The sequence below is a fragment of the Ochotona princeps genome, chromosome 12 (assembly GCF_030435755.1).
Source record: "Ochotona princeps isolate mOchPri1 chromosome 12, mOchPri1.hap1, whole genome shotgun sequence".
Taxonomy (NCBI): Eukaryota; Metazoa; Chordata; class Mammalia; order Lagomorpha; family Ochotonidae; genus Ochotona; species Ochotona princeps.
The window spans coordinates 26,256,505-26,278,244 of NC_080843.1; the positions used below are offsets into that span (position 1 = coordinate 26,256,505).

A 21,740-nucleotide genomic window follows, 5' to 3' on the forward strand; every position below is an offset into this window, starting at 1 on the left:
TCCTGTGTCTCTGGCCCCATTTCGCACTTCTTCCTCCCTGGTATTGTGTATGTGACCCAGCTGCTTCTGTGTGGGATGTCCAGCCCTCCCCTGGCACCTTCCTCACCTCACTTCTCTACTTTCTTGCCGTTTCCCACCTGCTCTCTGCTGCTCTTGTCCTCTGCCCCTCTCCAGGCATTCTGTGCTGCTCTCAGCCAGGGGTCACCCTCAGATCATGACTCTGGTCCTGCCATCTCAGAGCAGCGTCCTCAGGCTTTGGCTTGAGTACCTTCATTGTGCTTGATGATCCTTTCTCACATTTGGCATGATTTGTAAGTTTTCAGTTATGTGCATACCAATTTAATATTGTTCTCGTCCCATTGATTCACAGCTGGCACCTAAGACAGTGTCTTGCACAAGTAGTCTTTTGAATGATTGGATGGGTGAATGACTGAGGCAAATTTCCCTGATACCGAATTTTTTCACTTCTCAGTGAAGAGGTATCCTGAATGCTGTGTACTATACTCTACGACCTACTGGATGTTTAAGAAATGTTAAGGTGAATTGTTAATTAGCTGTTTGTGAATGTGTCTTTGGGTAAATAACAGGACAGATCATTCGTCTTCAGAGATTCATTTAATGCACTATTAAAAGTAATCCTCAAAAATAGCATTTTACTTGCTGTCAGTCATTTATTCAACATATGTCTGTTTAACAGGGTACGTCTTGGGTTTTGTCTAACAGACATGCAAGTATGCTTGCTGTTCTCAGGTACCTCACCATCTATAGTTTGGGAAAATAGACAAAGTTGAAGAAACAACTGTAATTCAGCAAGTAATGTTATAATAAGGATCAAATCATATGTGAAATGGGAGTGCTTATACCTTATAACTTTACAGATACATCAGGAAAAGTGAGTGGTGATGCCAGGTTCATCTATAAACAATGAAGAGAAATGCGTTAGAAAATCCAGTTGGGAGGCTGGACAGTAAGATGCTGGACTCTATGTTTGGTATATGCTTGCAGTGAGGGAATCTCAACTTAACTTAACCTGTGGTCATGTAACAGAGTGGAGCAATCCACCATGGGGGGAGGGTGTGGGGAGGGATGGGGGAAATCCCAGTACCTATGAAACTAATACAATGTAATTAATGAATAATAATTAAAAAAAAAAAGAAAATCCAGTTGGGGAGCTTGGAATTCCATAGCGGCAACAGTTGAAACAAGAAACTAGAGGAGTGAAAATAACCAGGAATGTCAAGCGTTTGGCTGGGAATGTGGGGTTGGGGGGCATGGAGCTAAAGGTGGTCTGGATCTATTCTGGGGAGGACCTCATTCATCATATTGGCAAAGCTGAGGCTGTCAACTTGTGGAGAATAAGCTTTTCTAGTTTTGTAAACTGGCATTACATTTCAGAGACGACTGGTAGAAATCCTTTCATTAACCAGCTGGAGCTGAGGAACCTATTCCAGATCTAGTCAGTTGCAGCTGGAAACTGTGTTGACTGTCTCCTGTGCGGTACAGCATGGAGTTGTGTCCCTCCCACTGCCGCCCCATGCACACTAGCACAGAAATCACAGTGAAGGCACACTGAACTACTGGTGACATCGAACTGTTAAGCTCACTGGAATTAGTGTTCACGCGTGCAACATTCTCTCTTCTCCAGAGATGAGTGATGTCCTGGGAGAACTTCAGTTATGCCTTTGGACTGTACTGACCATTTTTACTGCTTCATTCCTTTAATGGCTGTGTGAGAATTCTAGTTAGCTCACTTCCACTAAGTCACTTGTTAATAAGAAGGATTTACACATTGTAATATGAGTATGTTACTGTCTTCCACCCCCCCAAAAAAGGATGAAGGCAGCCTGCAATACTTTTACTTTTTGGAATTTCAGCATTTGACTTCTTTAATCAGACCTTTAGCAGTTCTAATCCTAAACTGACACCAGCTGACTGAACTTGGGCAAATTACTAAGGTCTTTCTGCCTTAGCTTTGCGATGTGTATAATGGAGATAACAGTAATTATCTATCTTACAAGAGTGTTCTTTGAACACATATGTAGGGTTCAGTACTAGGCACTCTCTACAAGTGTACTGTGTGTTGCTCTATTTATTAGCTGATGTTATCCCTCAAACTGCCTGTTTTGTGTGATTGTTTTTCGTAAGATGTTAGGAGCCATTAGATGATACTTGTCAAAATGCACTCTGTCACTATATTGTGATCCCAGGTTGGTGTGTGTACAGTACTGTTGACTGTGGTCAGCAATGCCATGATCAGTCACAATTGAACAAGTGCAACCTGGAGCTCCAGGCCTTGCTTATTTGTTTCTTTGATTGCAGGCGTCCCCAAGAGTCGACGAGGAGAGATTTGGCAGTTCTTAGCTTTACAGTACCGTTTAAGACACAGATTGCCCAATAAACAGCAACCTCCAGACACATCCTATAAGGAACTTTTAAAGCAGCTCACTGCTCAGCAACACGCCATTCTTGTGGATTTAGGTATGTTTGTCCTACTAATTGTCATTGACAAAAGGCAACTGGATCTTTTGGTAATGTGTTTTCCAGGGGTGGGACATTGATAAGAGGAGCTACTGGCCTTGTCCTTCGCTGAGAGCAAGCTGATTTTGTGTCTGATAGGATACCTTAAATACCTGAAGATCTTCTCCAAAAGTTTGTGCACAAAAAGAAAGTCATCCTATATATGGTTGTGGAATGTGAGAGAGATCACACTGGACCCAAGTGTAGGATGTTAGGACGAGTCTTTATTTCCCAGGCTTGGTGACAGTAGCTCCTGCCATACTCTAGGAGCCCCTGTGCTAAACTGCTAAAGTCAGGGGTGTTTAAGCTCTCATCCTGCAATCAGATTGAGAGCCAGGCAGTACAAACAAAGTTTCGGGCAGGCAGGGAGTTACCAGAGCCCAAAGTTTTCCTATAGTTAACTAACCTAAGTAGCACAATAGGAGGCAGGGGAGGCCAGGTGCTCAGAACCTGTGGAGTAATTTCTATGCAGTCAGTTGTTGTGAATCATGTGGAAGATAGGAGGGGCAGGGTGCGTGTTTTGTGCCTTCAATGAATTTAAATGGTGTGAGAAGAGGTAGGAAGGGTGGGGTGTGAAAACTCCATATCTGTGCCTTGTCTGCTGTCAAGTAACCTGACAAGGATGCAACCTGTCAATGACGGCATCCCATTACAATTTGAATCATCAGAAAGGTCATATTATGAGTTGCCTTCTGTTACTGTATTTTCTAAAACTGACTTGTTTGGGAAAGACGATTACATGTTAGGCAGTTTTGAAATAGGCTTAAAGAAGAACTAAACAATGTAATAGAGATGTACTAAGCAGTTCTGGACCTGCTACTGAAGTTAGGCCTTTAATGTCATTTTCAGAGTAATATATACCAAGAGGCTATGTTGTAGAAAGCCAGGATATCCACCTGCAGGGTGATGAAAAATGAACTTCTGAGTGTAAAGGTGAAAGCGTATTCAAGGTCTGGAGAGAACTTCCCATGACAACTTTCATTTTACTTCTTTTAATATTTTCTAAAACACTTTTGAATTTCTTTTTATACTTTTCAAAATTTTAACTGAATTTTTATTAGCAAGAGATACAGATACACACAGCTGTCCTTCACTGGTGTATTTCCCCAAATGCCTACAGTGGCTAGGCTTGGTCATGTTGAAGCTGGGAGCCAGCCATGTCTCCCATATGAGTACAAAGAACCCAAGGACCTGGGTGATCACTGCTGCCTCCCAGGGCATTCCCAGGAAATTGAAGCCCGGAGTTGCAGCTGGGCATGGAACCCAGGCACTCCAATAGGGGCTGCAGGCTCCTTACTGATGGGCCAAATGATAAATGATGAGTATCAATCAACTTCAAAAGGTCAAACTGGCATGGTTTTAAAAATTGTTTAATCCCTTGAATTCCCATTCAAATGTGTTTTTTGCATTTGAAATATTGGATTAAATGTTCTCTGTTGGCATTTGATTATTTCATCTGTGAAATGGTGGTAGTCAGGGTTAGCAGTGGTGCCCTGATAAAGAGGGAAACGGCTCAGATCCTGGGAAAGACGAAAGCAGAGCTAGTGCCGGCTCCTCGGGTAGGCAGTGGATTGACAGTTTTCTTGACTAAGAATTCTAAGGGAGAAAGTCAAATGGTTAGTTTAAAAATTGCTTATTTGACTCTACTTGTAACTATCTGTGCTTCTTCAAAGAGTGTTCTAGTTTTCTTATGCCTTCTGCTTACTCTGCAAAATTAATTGTATCAGTTTCCGGGGAAAAGTCACTTTTATGCACATGTGGTAGAAAACACTTGAGATTCAGGCATTCTTGTAAATTCTGACTGCCCTGAGTAATCACTTTGCAAGGAAGCTAACAACACCCCCCCCTTCATTGTTGTAGCACAAAGAAAGTCCCAAACAGTATCTACAGCTTTGGTAGTGAAAATGGTGTTTATTTTTTGTTTGGGTATTTAATACCAGCTTTTAAGTGATACAGGAGCTGGGAATTCCATCTGGCTCTGCCATGTGGGAGGCACTTCCAGTTCTAGTTTCTTGTTAACGGACATCCAGGAATGCAGCTGGCCAATGACTCAAGTAGTTGGGTTCCTGCCACCCATGTGGGACGTTTAGAAACCAAACATTTGGGTTTGGCCTAGCGCAACCATGTCTGTTGGAAACATTTAAGAAGTTAACCAGCAAGTGGAAGGTCTCTGCTTGCTTGCTTTGCTTTGCCTTTAAAATAAATACGTAAGTAATTTTTTTTTCTGAAAATGTCCTTTTGGTGTCATAAGAAAAGCAGGAATGAATTTTTTTGTGAACCCAGTAAGATTTCCTTTTAAATCTTATGATAGCTCTTACAAAATTCTGACTTTAGATAGGAACACTTCGACATGAATTTTGAACTTGCCTTGACTCATCTGAATCATGTTCTGTTTTGCTCTCTCATGGATGTGCCCTGAGTTTAAAGGTCTTTTTGTTTTGTTTTTGGTTCGCTTTGCTTTTAGTGCTTTTAGGAAGAAGTGCTGACTAGCAGTTTTTGTGTTTTTGGCCATCTCCTATGAGGGCAATTTAAAAAAAAATCATGGTGAGATGCAACAAGAAGATATTTATTTGCAGTCCAAAACATTTGGAAACCCATGCAAGTTTTTTCCACAGTAGCACCTCTCCCATTATCTTTTGAAGACTGTTCAGATGGGAGTGTGTGGTCATGCAACACAGCAAGAAGGGCCTGGAGCTTGCTAGAATGGCCATGTCTCTTGGGGATATCCCTAGTAGTTCATACTGGTCTGGGTAAGAGTGTTTCTTCTTGGAGGTCCCTGACTTGTGGTGTCCTTCTCATCTCCAAGCCATGAGACCATCTGACATGAATTTTATCTCCGTCACTTTCCAGGAAGGACATTTCCGACTCATCCTTACTTTTCCGTGCAGCTTGGGTCTGGGCAGCTGTCCCTCTTTAACCTCCTGAAAGCCTATTCTTTGCTGGACAAGGAAGTGGGCTACTGTCAGGGCATCAGCTTCGTGGCTGGAGTCCTGCTTCTGCACATGAGTGAGGAGCAAGCCTTCGAGATGCTCAAGTTCCTCATGTATGACCTTGGCTTTCGCAAGCAGTATAGACCCGACATGATGTCGCTGCAGGTAAGGCAGGGGTTTGGGCCCAGCTGTGCAGAGGGTGTGCGAGAACTGTCTAAATTACATTTCCTATTTCAGGACATGTGGACCCACTGTCTCAGACCTTGTTTGCATGTACAAGATTGTCTTAGTTCATTATTTTTTTAAGATTTATTTTTAGTTTTATTGAAAAGTCAGAAATACAAGGAGGAGGAGAGGCAGAGAGGAAGATCTTCTGTTCAGTGATTCACTCTTCAGGTGGCCACCACAGCCAGAATTGAGCTGACTTGAAGCCCAGAGTCCGGAGCCTCTACTGGGTCTCCCACATGAGTGCAAGGTTCCAAGGCTTTGGGCCATCTTCGACTGCTTTTCCAGTCCACTAGCAGGGAGCTGGATGGGAAGTGGGACTTTTGGGATTATAACCGGTGATCATATGGGATCCTGGTGTGTGCAAGGTGAGGACTTTAGCTGCTAGGCTACTGCGTTGGGCCCCTTAGTTTATGCCTAATAGTGTGTCTCTTGGGAATATGCTAACCATTCATATACTTAGAAGGTTATATAGAGTGTTCACCAGGCTATGCAGTTACCATGATTTGTTCTTTACTGGGTAAGTACTCTGAGGTCTATGAGCAAGTCAAAGAATGCGTATGAAGTGTTTTACTTGATTTCTAAACAGTGTACTTACATCTCATATGGGATAGAAAGGACTAGTACCTTTGTGTGTGTGTGTGGTGGCCATCTCAGGAATGGCTGAGTGACCAGACTGGTTTCAGACTGTAGTGTTCGGGATGTGGCTATAGGCCTCTGTGTCTCCTGCCCTTTACCGTTCTGGAATAGTGCTGGATTGAGGGATTCCTGCGTGTGAAATTCCTGAACTTCCTTCTGGAGCTTCTTCATCACAGTCTACTGGTCGTAATTGTCCCCCAGAACAGAGAAGATTCCATTATGCTGCCCCAGGGAGAGGACTGACCCACCTAACACAGTTACCAAATATGGACAAGACCTAAGATGTGCAAATGTTGTTCTACTCCCCAGGCTGGCTTCTGCATTTTTTTTTCTCGTTCAACCACAAGAAAATTTCCGTTTTTATAAAAAAAAAAGAAGTCTGATTTTCTTGATCCCCTTTTATACAAATAGGCTGATGTCTACCTGGCTACCTAATATTTCCCCTTCAAAAGAATTAACCCATAATTGTTGGGAATAGAATGAGTGGATGTCTGTCTTCTGTATCATCTTCAGACTAGCAGGTGGGCATCCAGCTGCTTGTGGGTGTTCTGTGCTTGCTGTCTGATGGTTGGAAAGCACTGGTGTGTTTGTAAGGAATTAAATTGGGATGTTACCATTGTAGTTTCAAAGAATGTGAAGTATCTATGAATCAAGTATAGGTTTTTTTTTTGTTTGTTTGTTTTTGGCTCACAGAGTACAAGAGACAGCTATGGGTTTAAAAATGCAATTTTTTTCACTGAAAAATTCCCCATTATCTGACATTCTAAAAATTCATGTAAATTGAATTTGTTACTTTAGTAAGGCCTGCGATTACCGGGAGATAGTTTTCTGTCTGTAATTTTGAAAATGCAGGAGTTTAAAAGTGCCCCCCTGGCAGTGCCCTTTTAGGGTGCAGTGTTAGGAGCTTTATCCTTTGGAGTAGATCTCTGAGTATTAAAAGATGAGGGAAGCCCCTTGTACACCTCCCCGAATAGGAAGTTAGTGATTCTCAATTAGTAAAACTTAAGAATATGCGCAAATACCTATTGCAGCAGACTTTCTGGTTTCTTGTTTTAGTTCATTTAAAAAAAATATTGCTGACATAATTGAGAGGGATGCATGTACATGTGGGTTTCTGCTAAGGGTGGGGAGGGTCCAGGCATGGAAGAAGGTAGGTGGGACAAATTTTTTTTTCCGACTGTGTCTGCAGGGAGGGATGAGGATGGGCCATTCTTTGCTGTGAGAACTATATCACCACCCAGGGATGCAGGAACAGCCATTTAATTACACCTTAGAGACCCTGATGTGGGGAACAGTAGTCAGAGCATGTTACTTGAGTGGTTTTGATGGTCGTGAGATATTCTTGGCTTCATTGTACCAGGGTTGAGAAAATCTTTCCATGGTCTGTTGGCTGACCAAGTCCACCTTAGTGCATTTACAGGCCTAGGAACATGTTGCAAAGTTTGGCAGGAAGAATTACCAAACCTGTTCTGTTTTCCATCCTCTGACAGGGCATTTGTCATCCTCTACTGTCTAGATGAGCTGGCTGTCATGATCCCTGTGTGCACCTGTGCATGCTGTCCACTGCGTAGGCATCAGCAACCAAAGAGGCCTAGTCCTGATGCAGGCACTCCAAAATTGCACTACATATATTTTGATTTTCCCTGTGGCTGAAGTTTGAGTACAGTGGTCTAGTTAGGGAATCCCCTGAAAATCCTCACCTGAGGTGACCTTAGACTTGACGCTTGTGTGTGCCAGCCAGTACAGGGTCAGGTTTGGTCTATCATCTGCACCAGCCAATGCACGTACTCTCACTCTCACCCCAGCCCATCCTCTCACACGCCCTGATGCGTGCTGGAGTCTAGCCCAGCCCAACCCACCACAGGCCCTGTTTTCACATACACCAGCAGATGCCACAGGCTAGTCAGGGTTACCCTTAATAACCTCCACCAGGCCTGCCTCCAACCGTGTCTTTTGTGTGTGCCGGCACATGCTGCAATCTAGCCTGATCTGTCCTATATCCCATCTCGCTCCCATGTATACCTATGAGTGCTGCAGCTTAGGTCAGCCAGACCTCCCCACAGACCCAGCCCACATGTATGCTAAAAAGAGTTACTACCTTGTGCTTGGCCTGCCTGTAGCCCTGGTTCTTATACTTAGCAGTGGGAGCTGCAGCACAGCAGGGGAGAGCCCATAGTTTCCCTAGCAGGCCTACTTCCAGCCTTGCTGGGGGGTACCACAGTCCTGCCTGACATCACTTGCACTCAGTCCCAGCACTCGCCAGTGGGTGGTGTGGTTGACCTGGCTGCCCCACACCCAGCCTGGCCTGCCCTCAGACTGACCTGCCCCCAGTCCCAGCTCTCATGCTCACCAATGGAAGCAGTGGCCCAGCAATGAAGAACCTTTAGTTCCTCCCCATGTGGGTCCTGCTCATGTCAGTGAGTGCTATGGCCTGGCTCACCCTAGGCCACCCCCAGTCACAGCTTTCACTAGCTAAGACTGGCCCACCCCCAGCCCTCCTGTGAACTGACAGGTATTGTGGTCCAGTTCAGTCTGGCCTGCCCCCAGACCTGGTTCATACATATGCCAATAGTTGTTGCAGTCTTGCCTGGCCTGCCCACAACCCCAGCTCTCACATTCACTAGCAGGAGTTGCAGCTTTACAGGAGGCTTCCCATGTTCTCCTACCAGGTCTGCTCTCAGCCCTGGATCTCGTGTGTGTTGGCAGGTGTTGTGGCTTAGCCTGATATGGCTGGCCCCAGTCCTGGCACTCACCAGCAGGTACTGCAGCCTAGCACGACTGGCCTGCACCTATTCCAACTCTTGCTAGTGGGTGCTATAGCCTAACTCAGTCTTTCCCAAACCCAGACCTGGCTCTCATGTGTACTGCTGGGTACTGCAGCACCTGCCCTGTACCCATTCTGGCTCCTGCATACGCCAGTGGGTGTAGGAGTCTAGCCCAGTCTTGCCGACTCCCAAACCCAGCCCACATGCATGCTGATGAGTGCTGTACCCTTGCCCAGCTTGGTCTGTCCATAACTCTCTTATACTCACCAGCAGGAACTGCAGCCTAACAGAGTAGTCTCCAGAATCCTACCAGGGTCATTACCAGACCCAGACCTTTTTTTTTTTTTTTTTTTGATATATTTATGTTTAGCAGTTTATAGTATTGAAGTGAGATTTTACAGACCTTCATGCATTTTAGGATAATCAAAACAGACTTATAACTCTAACAAGCCATTTATTAACAATTGAAGAGTAGAATAGTCTTAGGAGGGGTGTGCAGAGAAATCTCCAGTGAGGAATAACTGAACGTTGCATCCTACCTAGTGAGGTCTAGGAAAAGCCAAGCTGATTTTCCCCGACTGTTCTAAGCTTTCTATATTAGTCTCTCTCTGTCTATCTGAGCTAATTTTGGTGCTCCAGAGCGACTCTGGTGGTCAGTTCTAGAGAAAATGGGGGGGCCAAAGTTGGAACTAGGTAAGGACCAGAGAAAGCTCCTCTCCTGAGCTCAGGTCTTATGTGCGCTAGCAGGCGCTTAAATCTAGCCTGGCCTGGCCCACCCTCAGTCTTAGCTCTTGCTACTGGGTATTGCAGCTTACCCAGCCCAGTGCAACCCCCACTATCTTGGCTGTCATGTGTGTCAGCAGGTGCTGAGACCTGGTCCATCCTGGCCTGCTCCCGAACCTGGTTTACACAGAGGCTGAGTGCTGTAGCCCCGCCTGGCCTGGTTTCCCCACCCCTCCCCTCATTTCAGCTACTGTGCTCCCCAGCAGAAGCTAAGGCCTAGAAGGGGAGTTCCCCAAGTTGCCCTGTGAGACTTGCTCTCAGCCCCAGATCTCATGCATTCCAGTGGGTGCTGTGGCCCTGCTTGGCATCTTCTACCCCATCCCGGCCTTTGCATGTGCTGGTGGGCGCTTCAGCCTGGCCCAACCCAGCCTTCTCCCAGCCACAGCTTCTGTGAGTGTCAGGTAAGCGGATCAGTCTAGCCTGGTCCAGCCCATCACCATCACAACTCTCTACGCAAACTGGCAGTTACTGCAGTTCCATATAGGCGAGCCTAGAGTTCCCTGCAAAATATTTCCCTAGATCCAGTTCTCTCATGTTCTGGGTGCTGTTGAATAGCCTGACATGGCCCATCCCTGCTCTGACAGGGGCATGAACTGTGGCCTAGCTCAGTCAGACATTCCCAGCCCCAGCTTTTCTATGTGCCTGCAGGGGGTGGGCAGTTTTAGTTGGCCCAGCCCAGGTCTCTACATGGGCAGGTACCTTGGTCTGACCCAGACATGCCCTCCCACATCTAAACCACCCTATCTCAGCTCCTTTGCCTGTGAGTGAAGTGGCCCAACCTGTGGAATACCTCAGAAGTCATTACTCCCCGGTCAAACATGCCCTCAGCTGCTCCTACTATGTCACCAGATCCCCTTTCCCCAGGCAATTTGCAGGTCGCCCCCCAAACCTGGGGTTCAGGGTGGTGTGTCCTGGCCTGGTGTTCCCCATCTTCCCCACATTCTCTCTCTGTCTCTCTGTCTCTCTCTCTCTCTCTCTCTCTCTCTCTCTCTATATATATATATATATATATATATATATATATACACACACACATATACATATATATATATATATGTATAGGCAACTATGCTGGCACACTGGTGTGGTTAACAGAAAATTAGTATTAACCAGACCTAGAGTGCTCACCAATTATTGGCTGCTTTTTTTCCCAGCCGTGTAGCACTTGCCTAGATACAAGCCAACCTAAGCAGTTGCCTACAGCTGGAGGGAATTTCTGATTTCTTGTTTCCTTGTTGGTGAGGTTAGCCACTTTTGGCCCTTGGTTTCAGTTACCTTAACTGTGAAATGAAGGAATTGAAGTATCTTGTGTCTTTTAACATATTTATCTCATTGTGCTTTATGTCCATCATTTTCCGTGTTGTGAAAGCATTCTTTTTCTGCAGTCATTGGTCTCCACTTTTTATGTCTTCTCCCTCCCACCTTTCTCTTTGTGTTTTTTTCCTCTAGTTCTACCTCTTTTTTTTCCCTCTAGTTCTGCCTCTTCTATATGAAGAATTGTTTGTTCGTTTATTAAAAGTAGGTGTTTATTATTACAGCTTCCTTCGAAGGAACCACAAATTGGATTTTTATTTACCCAAGTATATGTTGCTTAGTGTGCATATCTGTGTGTGTGTGCGTGTGTGTATGTGTAGTGTATGTGCACACATGTGCAGATGCATAGGGAAAAATGCAGAGATCTTTTAAAAATCTTAAAGGCTGAAATATTCTCTCTCCCCGTTACACTGTTACTGTACCAAGAGCAGAATGCTTTTCATGAGATTTTTTTTTAAATTCTGCTAATATGACTTAATTTTTATGCTTATTGGTGTGCCATTTTGAAGTAAGAAAGACTTAAAGGAAATGAATTATCTTTTACATGACTTATTGGGATAATCCATTAAAAAAAACCCTCTATGTGCTACTCTAATCAAGCTTCTTATTTTTTAGCGATGACTTCCTTGGACTTTTCATTCTTTTATAGTTTTTATGGAAATTTCGATTCCAAAGGTAGAGATTGCAGATAAGAATCAAACAAATAATTGGCTGTATTTTATGTACTTTAGGGCCTCCCCTCCCCCTCAAAGTTTGCTTGATCTTAATTTTTGACTCTAGAAGCAATTGTTGACCTTACATTATAATGGATTTCCTTTATGTGATTTCATAGCACTAACTGCTTAAGGATGGTGTTTTACCTGGACTTTTTCTTGTGAAAAAAGTCTTGGAAGTTTGTAAAGAATATGCTGCTCATTTGCTAGCACAACACAAGTCTGAAATAACCAATCAGATCACCAGCAGTCAACTATTATGGATATACATTTCAGTTAAAGCACAATCCACACATCACTTTATTATTTATTACTTCTTTTTTTATTCATTATCAGACAGAAGAGCTTAAAATTTTTCTGTGAGGTCTTTATAATGTAAAGTACTACCAAGCATAAACTCAGTAGCTGAATGAAGTGATTTCTTTTAGTTCATGTAACATTTATAGTTCACTACCTAATTGACCTTTTTGTCATTAAAAAAAAAATAGGATGGCTAGAATAACTTGGATTCTAGACGTGACATCTCTGGGTTCTGGCCCCATAATGTTCTCAGCCTTCATTCATTATAGCAATATACATTTTCTATGGGTCAAAAACAAGCTCCGTCATGAATCAGCATGGGACCCAACAGATAGACAAACTTCACTTCTGTCCTAGACACAGTAGATTCTTTGGAATAAAGATATGTCTGGCATTGGTCTGACATATTGACACCTTCTCTACAAGTTGTAAGCCAGGAGAATTCTGTTTAGATTTCAAAATCAATATTTCTGTATAAGAGGAAAAATACCATGTCTGTGATAAATAATTACTGCTGCTTTTATTAATAATTGAATATTGTGAAATGTTACTAAATATTAGAGTGAATTCAAGTTAGTGTATTTTAGACTCACTCAGATAAATGCATAATATCTTTTTCTTTTCTCCAAATCAACTCCAGATTGAAATGTACCAGCTCTCCAGGCTCCTGCATGACTATCACAGAGATCTCTACAATCATTTGGAAGAGAATGAGATCAGCCCCAGCCTTTATGCTGCCCCCTGGTTCCTCACACTGTTTGCCTCTCAGTTCCCTCTGGGATTTGTAGCCAGAGTTTTTGGTAAGAGCTGACTTTGATCCAACAGAACTGGGGTGTTTATTCTAACGGAACATACATCTGGCCGTGTGGTATCCAGTTGTTTTATCACACGTTGGACAGAATGGCAAATTGCTAATGGAATTTAATAAATATCCATGGTGATGTTCAGTAGTAATTTGAAATGCTGTTGGTCTTAAGTGAAATAAAAATGCAGTGGAAAAGTTGTTCTGCTGTGTCTGACTAAGCTGTCATGAAACACTGATTTTTGTTGATGCCTAAAAAATCGCAGTGTACTTTTAAAAAAGAATTTGGACTGGGAACATAATCTGTGTCATCTGTCCAACTGTCCAGATTTATGCATACATCTCTCCGACCTCTGAGTTTTGTTTGGTTGTTTCTTCCAAAACCATTTTCTTCTTTAACCTGGTTCAGAACACAGACAGATATGTTATCTGAGTGGGACAATGAAAGTATTGGTGTTGGCGCTCTTTCTGATGGCATTTCTTAACCCGAGTTTTTGTTCTCCTCAGGGTAGTTGTAATTACTGTTGCATTGTGTAAGTGGCTTTTCTCTCATTCCAATATTGTGGTGTAGCCAGTCTGTAAGGCTGAATGACTTAGGGAAGATCTCTAACCACAGGCTGTAGAAGAAGCCAGAGCTGGTCTCGTGAGCCCATGTTTTGTTCCAGTCCCAGTATTAGACACTGGGAACAAGAAGGGCAATAGTTACTGTTATTATTGTTATTAGAAGTGTTAGTCATAGTAGTAGTAGTAGTATTGCTGCAGTTTGGAGACTGTATAAGTTCTTGGTTGAGTTTCTCTCTTATTCAAAAAGAAAATAAGGAGTAATTGGTTTTAATAATGTTTTGCCTTCAGGGCCTTCATAACCTCAGAAAATGGCTGCCACCATTTTTCTGTTCTGTGCATCTCTCTGGAAGCCATGGTCAGCGTAGTCAGTATTCATTCACAGCTGTACTTTCATCAAATTGGCGCTTTCTATACAATTATGAGTCTAAATATTTATAGGTCATTACTATTGTTTAAAAGATTGGAATAGATTTGGATAGAATATTTTCAGTATATTCTATATTCAGTATATTCAATATAGAAGTATTACAACATAGGAGTATTACAAATAGTGACATGAAATACACGGCTTGGAGAGACCACTTTTGAAGATGTGTGTCGTATATATTCACATTCCAACTTACTATGAAGGGGCTCCTTTCTATTGGGAGCAAAATTCTAGCAACTGATTCTGGTAGCAATTCAGAAAGTCAAGGAACTTCCTCATTAATTTTAAAGAAGTGATATTTGATTTGAAAATTCTAGAAGCACAATATCTTAGTGCTTAGCAATTAAAAAAAAGGTGTTGCTGAAGAATTAATAAATAAGCAGATATGCAAATGAGAGCTCACTGTTTATCTTGCAGAACATTTTAACAAATGGAGAATGTTTACAAGATAATCTGCTTGTGATATAGATTCCATGCACTGAAGAGTACATTTTATCTGCCAAACACTGCATTAGCAGGAATATAGTCTGTAGACAAAAGTGCTGCGAAAGAGTAAGATCGACGTCAGATGAATCACGTATTCACCAGGCCTCCCTTGTTTATTCAGTATGCCCATTGCTTTTCACCAGTGAAACTCTCCTTGCAACTTGGGTTCCTGATAATGGGCCTTCTGTTACTCCTCATTATAAGTATATTTCGATATTTCTTCTCAGAGAATACACTGAGCCACTACATCAGGCCCTCTCAATTATCTTTTAAATCCTTTTTAAAATTATCTGCTGTGATATAGATTTGATTGTATGTTAACTGGTTTGGTAACTTTTTATTTTGGTAATTCAAGTTCACATAGTTTTATTTGGTTATACTGATTTGTTTTTGTGTTCCTGTTGGGAAGAAAAATCTAAGTATCAGTAAATAATTATCATTGATGTTAATCTATTCTCCATTAAAATCATTGTGAAAGATTATAAGTAACACATATGTAAGAATATAACACTTTTTTCCTTTGCTATCCAAGTCTTACTGAGATTCTTACTAGGTGAGGGGAATATTCAAACACCTGTTTATTTCAATCATATTAAAGTTTTTCTGTAATAAAGCTGGTGGTTTTGATCAATTTTGATTGCCAAATGTTCTCTGGTCCTGCTGCAATAATAAAAAACAAAAGGCTTTAACACAAAAGGATGTACTTTTTATATAGAGCATGTTTACATTTGATCATGAAACTTGTACCTTTTCTTTTAGATATAATTTTTCTTCAGGGAACTGAAGTTATATTTAAAGTGGCGCTCAGCCTGCTGAGTAGCCAGGAGGCACTTATAATGGAATGTGAAAACTTTGAGAATATTGTGGAATTCCTTAAAACCACACTTCCAGATATGAATACCTCTGAAATGGAAAAGATCATTACCCAGGTATGATTTAAGTGAAAACACTAGTGATTACTATACTGGGTCATAGATGAAGTGTTTTAGCATAAAATGCAGTTATGCTTGGCAGTTGTAACTCATTTTTGCTTTGATCAGGTGCATTTTAGGTAGAAATGGGACTTGTGAACTACTCGCTCTCTGATGTCTTTCTCGGCTATGCACAGGAAGCATGGTTGAGTGTTACTTAATGAGTATCTCGGACCTCCTGTCAAAGCCTGGAAACCTGAGGCTGGCAGGAGGTCCGCTTGCCTTTGTGAGAATGTTAGTCCTGTTGTAAAATGCACACAGAAGTCATGTGGCAGGAGTGCAGACTTTGGAATGAGAAAGCGTGAAGTTGGACTTGTACATATCACCCTCATTTTCTCAACTCCAAAGCAGGAAAGTAGTGGTCAGTTGGGGTCTCTGTAGGAAACTGAGCTCCTTCTAACATGTCTAATGATGAGCCATTTAGAGAGAGGTAGGCACCCAGTATGGCTGTCCACATGCCCAGGAATTAGTGCTGAGGGGGACATGAGGAATATCATAGGGTTACTGGGCCCGAGGACAATCAGAACTATAGAGGACCTGTTTCTCTGGTGGATGTGTTCTTGAAGAACTAAGCAGGGAGGGCAACTCCTGCTAGCACCTCCTGTTGGCCAAAAGCAACAGAGCCAGCCAGAAATGGAGTGCAGGAGTATGCAGTTCACAAAAAAGTCTGCCTTCCAGGGTGTGAAAGGGTAGATGAGGGCAGTGAACTGAGTGTGGCTCGCAATAGAAAGTAATACAGACACCGACTTCCTTGGCCCTGGCCCTTCCCAGTGAGTAGAGGAATAGTATTACATGTTGATGTTGTTGCGGAAGAATGAACACACTTAAGACCAGATTTGCAGATACAGTGGTCATGCCTTGTGAGTACTGACAGAGCTTAGAGAAGACAAGAGGAATTGGAAGTCCTGTTGCAGTGCCTGCCACCTACATGCTGTGAGACTATGCGAAGGTCACAATCTCTCTGATTCTCTGCTTCCTCTCCTACAAAATGAAAATAGCAGTAGTTGATCCTGTTACATTTTCATATTATTTTATGAGTAAATATAACTTATATACTAAAGTATCTGCATGTTCTAATTTGTAGTATCATGGGGGATTTTATAATCAAATCAAGTTTTCTTTCTATGATATGGAATTTAATTATAAGTAGATTGTTATATAGTTGTTTATAAATTGTTTTTATTTGTGCAAATGTTCCATAAGCTGAAACGCACTGCTTTTACTTAAACATTTACTTATCTAACTAACATGCATTCAGAGATTGTGCTTTTGCAAAATTGAAACCAGATATCATCTCTCTTCTGGAATTCATGAAGTTTACCTACTTTGAAGGATGATGACCAAATTAGTCTAGAAGTTCCCATACTCTAATTTCTTTAAAATTACTTATTTAATTAATTTGAAAGGCTGAAAGAGAAAGAGAGAGGTGGGGAAGTCTTTTCTTCTGGTTCTTTCCACCAAATGCCCACAACAGTCAAGGCTGGGCTGGGCAAGCTGGGCTGAAACCAGGAACCCAAAATTCAAAGCAGGTCTACCATGTGGTAATGGGGATTCCTACTGGAGAATTCACTTGCCACACCCTGTAGTATGTATTAACAGGAAGCTGGAGTTAGAACCAGGACTTAAACTCAGGCACTTCAAGGTGAGACCAGGGCAACTCAAGCAGTATTTCTACAACCAATTAATGTCACTCTAGCAGTAGAATGAGTTATGTATTTTTTGTAATTTTTTCTCAACACTGTTTAGCATTGATGGCATTGCTCACACAGCAGCTGCTGCCTCATTTTCCTCCTAACAGAATTTTACCAAGAGGGAGAGCCTGTCCTCCAGTTTCTAAGCAAGCTGTCTTTTCATTTGCTGGTGACAAGGGAGAGGGGAGCCGGTTCTACCTAAACCTACCAGTTCTGCCTGGGACTTAGGATATGCAGTTTTGAGGGTTGTCAGTGTGGCACAACATGAAAGTGACTCCTAAAAGACCCACATGGAATTGGAATAACAAGTGGATAAAAATGTTCATTAAAATTCTGTGATATTGACAAATAAATTAGGGAGTTTTCTGTTCTCTCTTTTCGAGAAAAACCTCACACAATTTTGCTTCATAATCGATAATGGTGATCTCCATCACAGGTAATAAAAGCTCCATGTTACATTTCTGGAGACAGGAAGTAAAGTATGAATTTCTTGCTTGCAACAGACCATTGACATCAATTTTTTCTTATGATTTGATCTCATTATGAAAATGTTTCCATCGTGAAGAAACAATCTGTTCCAATCCTTATATAATTTATTCTTCTATTGACTTTTCCATTTTATACACTTGAATGAAGTTCCTCATTAATAAGTATTTGGAAATAAATATGAAGTATATCAGCACACAGAGGTACTGAAAGCCAGACTAAGCTGGACTATTTTCATGGCAGGTGTTTGAGATGGATATTTCTAAACAGTTACATGCCTATGAGGTGGAATATCACGTGCTACAGGATGAGCTGCAAGAGTCTTCCTGTACCTGTGAGGACAGCGAACCTCTGGAGAAGCTAGAGAGGGCCAATAGCCAACTGAAAAGACAGAACATGGACCTCCTAGAGAAACTACAGGTAAGAAAAGGCAGAACTGCCTCCTGCCTGCACAGAACCAGATGGGGAGTAATGGGGGTGTGTGTGTGTGTGTGTGTGTGTGTGTGTGTGTGTGTCTCCCCTGCTGGCAAAAACCTGCAGTGTCAGAATGTTCAAGTGCTCCAGGAGCTGAAGATGAACTTTCAAATGCAAATGTCACTTGGGAGAGAATATGAACGCTCAGAAAACACTTAACTGGGAGTTAAGAGCAAAATCCATTGGGTGTTATGCATATTTGGTTACTTCAGAGGCAGAACAATTGACTATGGGAAATTGGTGGAGAGGGTGGCCAAGGTGTGAGCTAGACCTAAAGTGTGGGCAACAGCGAACAGTGTAGAATGTCTTTACTCTGAGCGGGGCACAAGGTAGCATCAGCAAGGAAGATGTACAGAGAATCAAGTTAGCTTTGCTTTCATTTAAGATTTCTGTTGGGATAAGGTGAGATAGATATGATAAAGGCAGAAGTTAATGATAAGTGACATTGGTGTCAGTCATAAGAACATGTCTTTAAATTCTGTAGGCAGTGAAATCTGCCAGCGTTTTTGAGCCATGAATTTGAATCATCTGACTGGAACTTTGATAAGGACAGATAAGGATGAGGACAGAAGGTAGTGAGGCCAGCTAGAAAACATTTGCAGTAATCCAGCTGGATATAGGAACTGTGTAGTATAAAACAAAAATGGAAAGATAAACAGACCTTTTTTGAGAATTGAATCAAAGTATGAATGAATGGTTCCTGCCCTTCCATGAAGGAATTTACAAATTACTTACAATCTTAATTACTGTATGCTTATTTATAAACACAAACTGACAAATGCAATACAGAATTTATTAAAAAGTGCTATTCTGCATCTCCAACTTGAGTGATGTGTCCTTTATATTCATGTCTTGATGGGTAAGGCTTTTTTTTTTTAAAGATTTATTTATTTTACTACAAAGTCAGATATACAAAGAGGAGGAGAGACAGAGAGGAACATCTTCCATCCGATGATTCACTCCCCAAGTGAGCTGCAACGGCCGGTGCGCACTGATCCGAAGCCGGGAACCTGGAACCTCTTCCGGGTCTCCCACGTGGGTGCAGGGTCCCAATGCATTGGGCTGTCCTCGACTGCTTTCCCAGGCCACAAGCAGGGAGCTGGATGGGAAGTGGAGCAGCTGGGACTAGAACTGGCGCCCATATGGGATCCCGGGGCGTTCAAGGCGAGGACTTTAGCAGCTAGGCCAAGCCGCCGGGCCCAGATGGGTAAGGCTTAAAAGTGGTCAGGACAAAGGAGGTAAGCCAGTGGCTGTTTTCTGTTACTATAATGAAACATCTGAAGCTAGGTAACATAAGTAAAAGAGGTTGAATTGGCTTACAGTTTTGGAGGCTGAAGGTGCAAACAGTGTGGTGCCAGCTTGTGTGACATCTTCTTTGGTTATATCACAGGGCAGGTGGTGCTATGTTTGGGAGCATGTGCAAGAGACAGAGAGAAAGATCACATGGTGACAACAGGAGACCAGGAAGACTGAATGGGCAGTTCTTGGCTTTCATAATAACTCTCATGCAATAATTAACCAGGTTTCCATGAGAACTACCTTAATCCCTTCTGAGGACAATGACCCCAGTGACCTAAGAGCCTCCTACTTCATCCCATGTCTTAGAGAGCCCATTGTCTGTCACACAACCACACTACAGACAAACCTTCCTTATGGAACACAGTTGAACCATATTGAAACCATAGCAGCAAGTGAGCCTTACAGAGGGAGATGAATTCTGAGATAGTGCTTAAGTGCTTTGGGTTCCTTGATTTCTGCTTAGCCTGCCTCCTGCCTCATTTCTGCCAACATTGCATCCGCCTCCAAAGTAGCAAGCATGGAAACTCTGCTTCTGTGTGATGAGGCCCTTTCCAATCAAGGTGGGAGAGAAATGGATTAGAAATGAGGAGTCTCTAAACTGGATGCTTCCCCTGCTTAGGGGACAGCTAACTGACTTCCACTACTTTATCTTAATTAGCTTGGGCTCATAGAAAATTCTATACCTTTTTCTACTCAAAGAAGAGCCACCATAGTCAGTGTATTTGGTTAACCGGTATTTTTAAGTGTATTTAAGTAACCGGTGTTACTTGGTTATTTCGGTGATGATTAATTGAACAGTTCCTCATTGAGGATGGTGGTTTTGCACCTCTTTTTTTATATTATATTGATTCTTCTTAATTGTTACACATGTATTCCCTCACGATTTAATACAGTCATCATCCAGTAATTTGGGCATCCCTGACACTGAAGCAATCTGATGGGATCGCAAGCACATATTTAAAGAAATCTGCATTTCCAGTAAGAGGGCAAAAGCTCCTCTGTCTTCTGGAAGGCAAAGGAGGTGATAAAGTGAGGAGCCCCACCATTGTGGGGAGTGTATTGCCTATTGTATTGTGGGGAGTGTGTTGTCCTATTGGTGTTTGCAGTGAGAAGAGATGAGTCATGCTAGTACCACAGTCACATTTTTTAGAAGCCTAAAATACCCTCCATTTTTTTCTTGGAGGTTTTCAAAGTATTTGTGCCACATCATATTTTATTAATACATTTGATATAATTGATAATACAATCAGGAGCTGCTATGTTGTTATACAAAGCAAACTTCAAATTTTTATTTTGGAAAATTAAAACAAGATTTTTTCTATTCAAACAGGTGGCTCATGCTAAAATCCAGGCCTTGGAATCCAACCTGGAAAATCTTTTGAACCGAGAGACCAAAATGAAGACATTAATCCGGACTCTGGAACAGGAGAAGATGGCTTATCAAAAGACAGTGGAGCATATCCGAAAACTTGTGCCAGCCGATGCTCTAGCTAGCTGCGAAGTACTGCTAAGAGACCTCAACTGCAACCCCAACAACAAAGCCAAGTCAGGAAATAAGCCATAGCTGCAGATATACATACCCAGCAGCAAGAGCTCCTTAGCTTGCTACGGAGAGGAAGAGCCTGTGCAATGCCAGCTCACATTGAGGGACCCACCTCCTGCTGGTCCTGGGTCCTGTATCAGCAGGTGCATCTTGCTCTCCTTGGAGCTTGCCACCCCTAAGCCATCATAGATTTGTACACTGGGGTTTTCTCTTGTTGATGACTGTACACATACATGCACACGCATATATGTAAAATGGAAAAAATGTTCATGCTTTCAGGTCAAATGAGTAATGTATATCTAGTATAGTTTTTGTGTTCTTCTTTTTTAAGTCAGAACCTCATGGAATCCACACCAAAGGAAGTCGAAGTGTGAAATCTCTGTTTTTGTCTTTGTAATGAAACAAAGCTTGATTATCTTTGTATATTGAAATATACTTGAAAAAATGAATGTATTTTTTGCCTCCAAAGAAAAGCATGTTTCCCTCAATGATGGAAAGGTAGAAACATTTATGTGACTCTTTGTGCATCTGTCTTAAAATTGGCTGACGTTGTCTATTGGAGGAGAATGACTGATTGCTAATCAGGCTCCGGTGGATTTTAGGGGAGGGTGAGAGATCTTTCCGCCCCACCTGCTTTGTGCCAACTAGCATGCCACTTCTACAAGCAGTGGGAGTCCTATTAGACCTTACTTTTGAGCTTTGTAAGAAGGTAGGACATTGTAACTGAGCCTACCCAGGACAAAAAAAAAAAGGAAATTATTGTTAACTTTCTGGAAAATCAGACCAGCATTGGTAACTCAAACTAGTTGTA

General features: G+C 42.2%; 1 protein-coding gene across 5 annotated transcripts in view; it reads left to right on the forward strand.

Annotated features, from left to right (window-relative positions):
- The window catches only part of TBC1D4 (TBC1 domain family member 4), a 183,958-nt gene extending 162,651 nt beyond the window's left edge, over positions 1-21,307 (forward strand). For all 5 annotated transcript variants that reach the window (XM_058670648.1, XM_058670649.1, XM_004577424.3 and 2 more), the window contains 6 exons: positions 2,320-2,478; positions 5,368-5,612; positions 12,827-12,986; positions 15,225-15,394; positions 17,857-18,033; positions 20,717-21,307. In XM_058670648.1, coding sequence (XP_058526631.1) covers positions 2,320-2,478; positions 5,368-5,612; positions 12,827-12,986; positions 15,225-15,394; positions 17,857-18,033; positions 20,717-20,950 — 1,145 coding nt within the window. In that variant the 3' untranslated portion in view covers positions 20,951-21,307. The remainder of the gene's footprint in view (positions 1-2,319; positions 2,479-5,367; positions 5,613-12,826; positions 12,987-15,224; positions 15,395-17,856; positions 18,034-20,716) is intronic.
- The last annotated feature ends 433 nt before the right edge of the window (positions 21,308-21,740 follow it).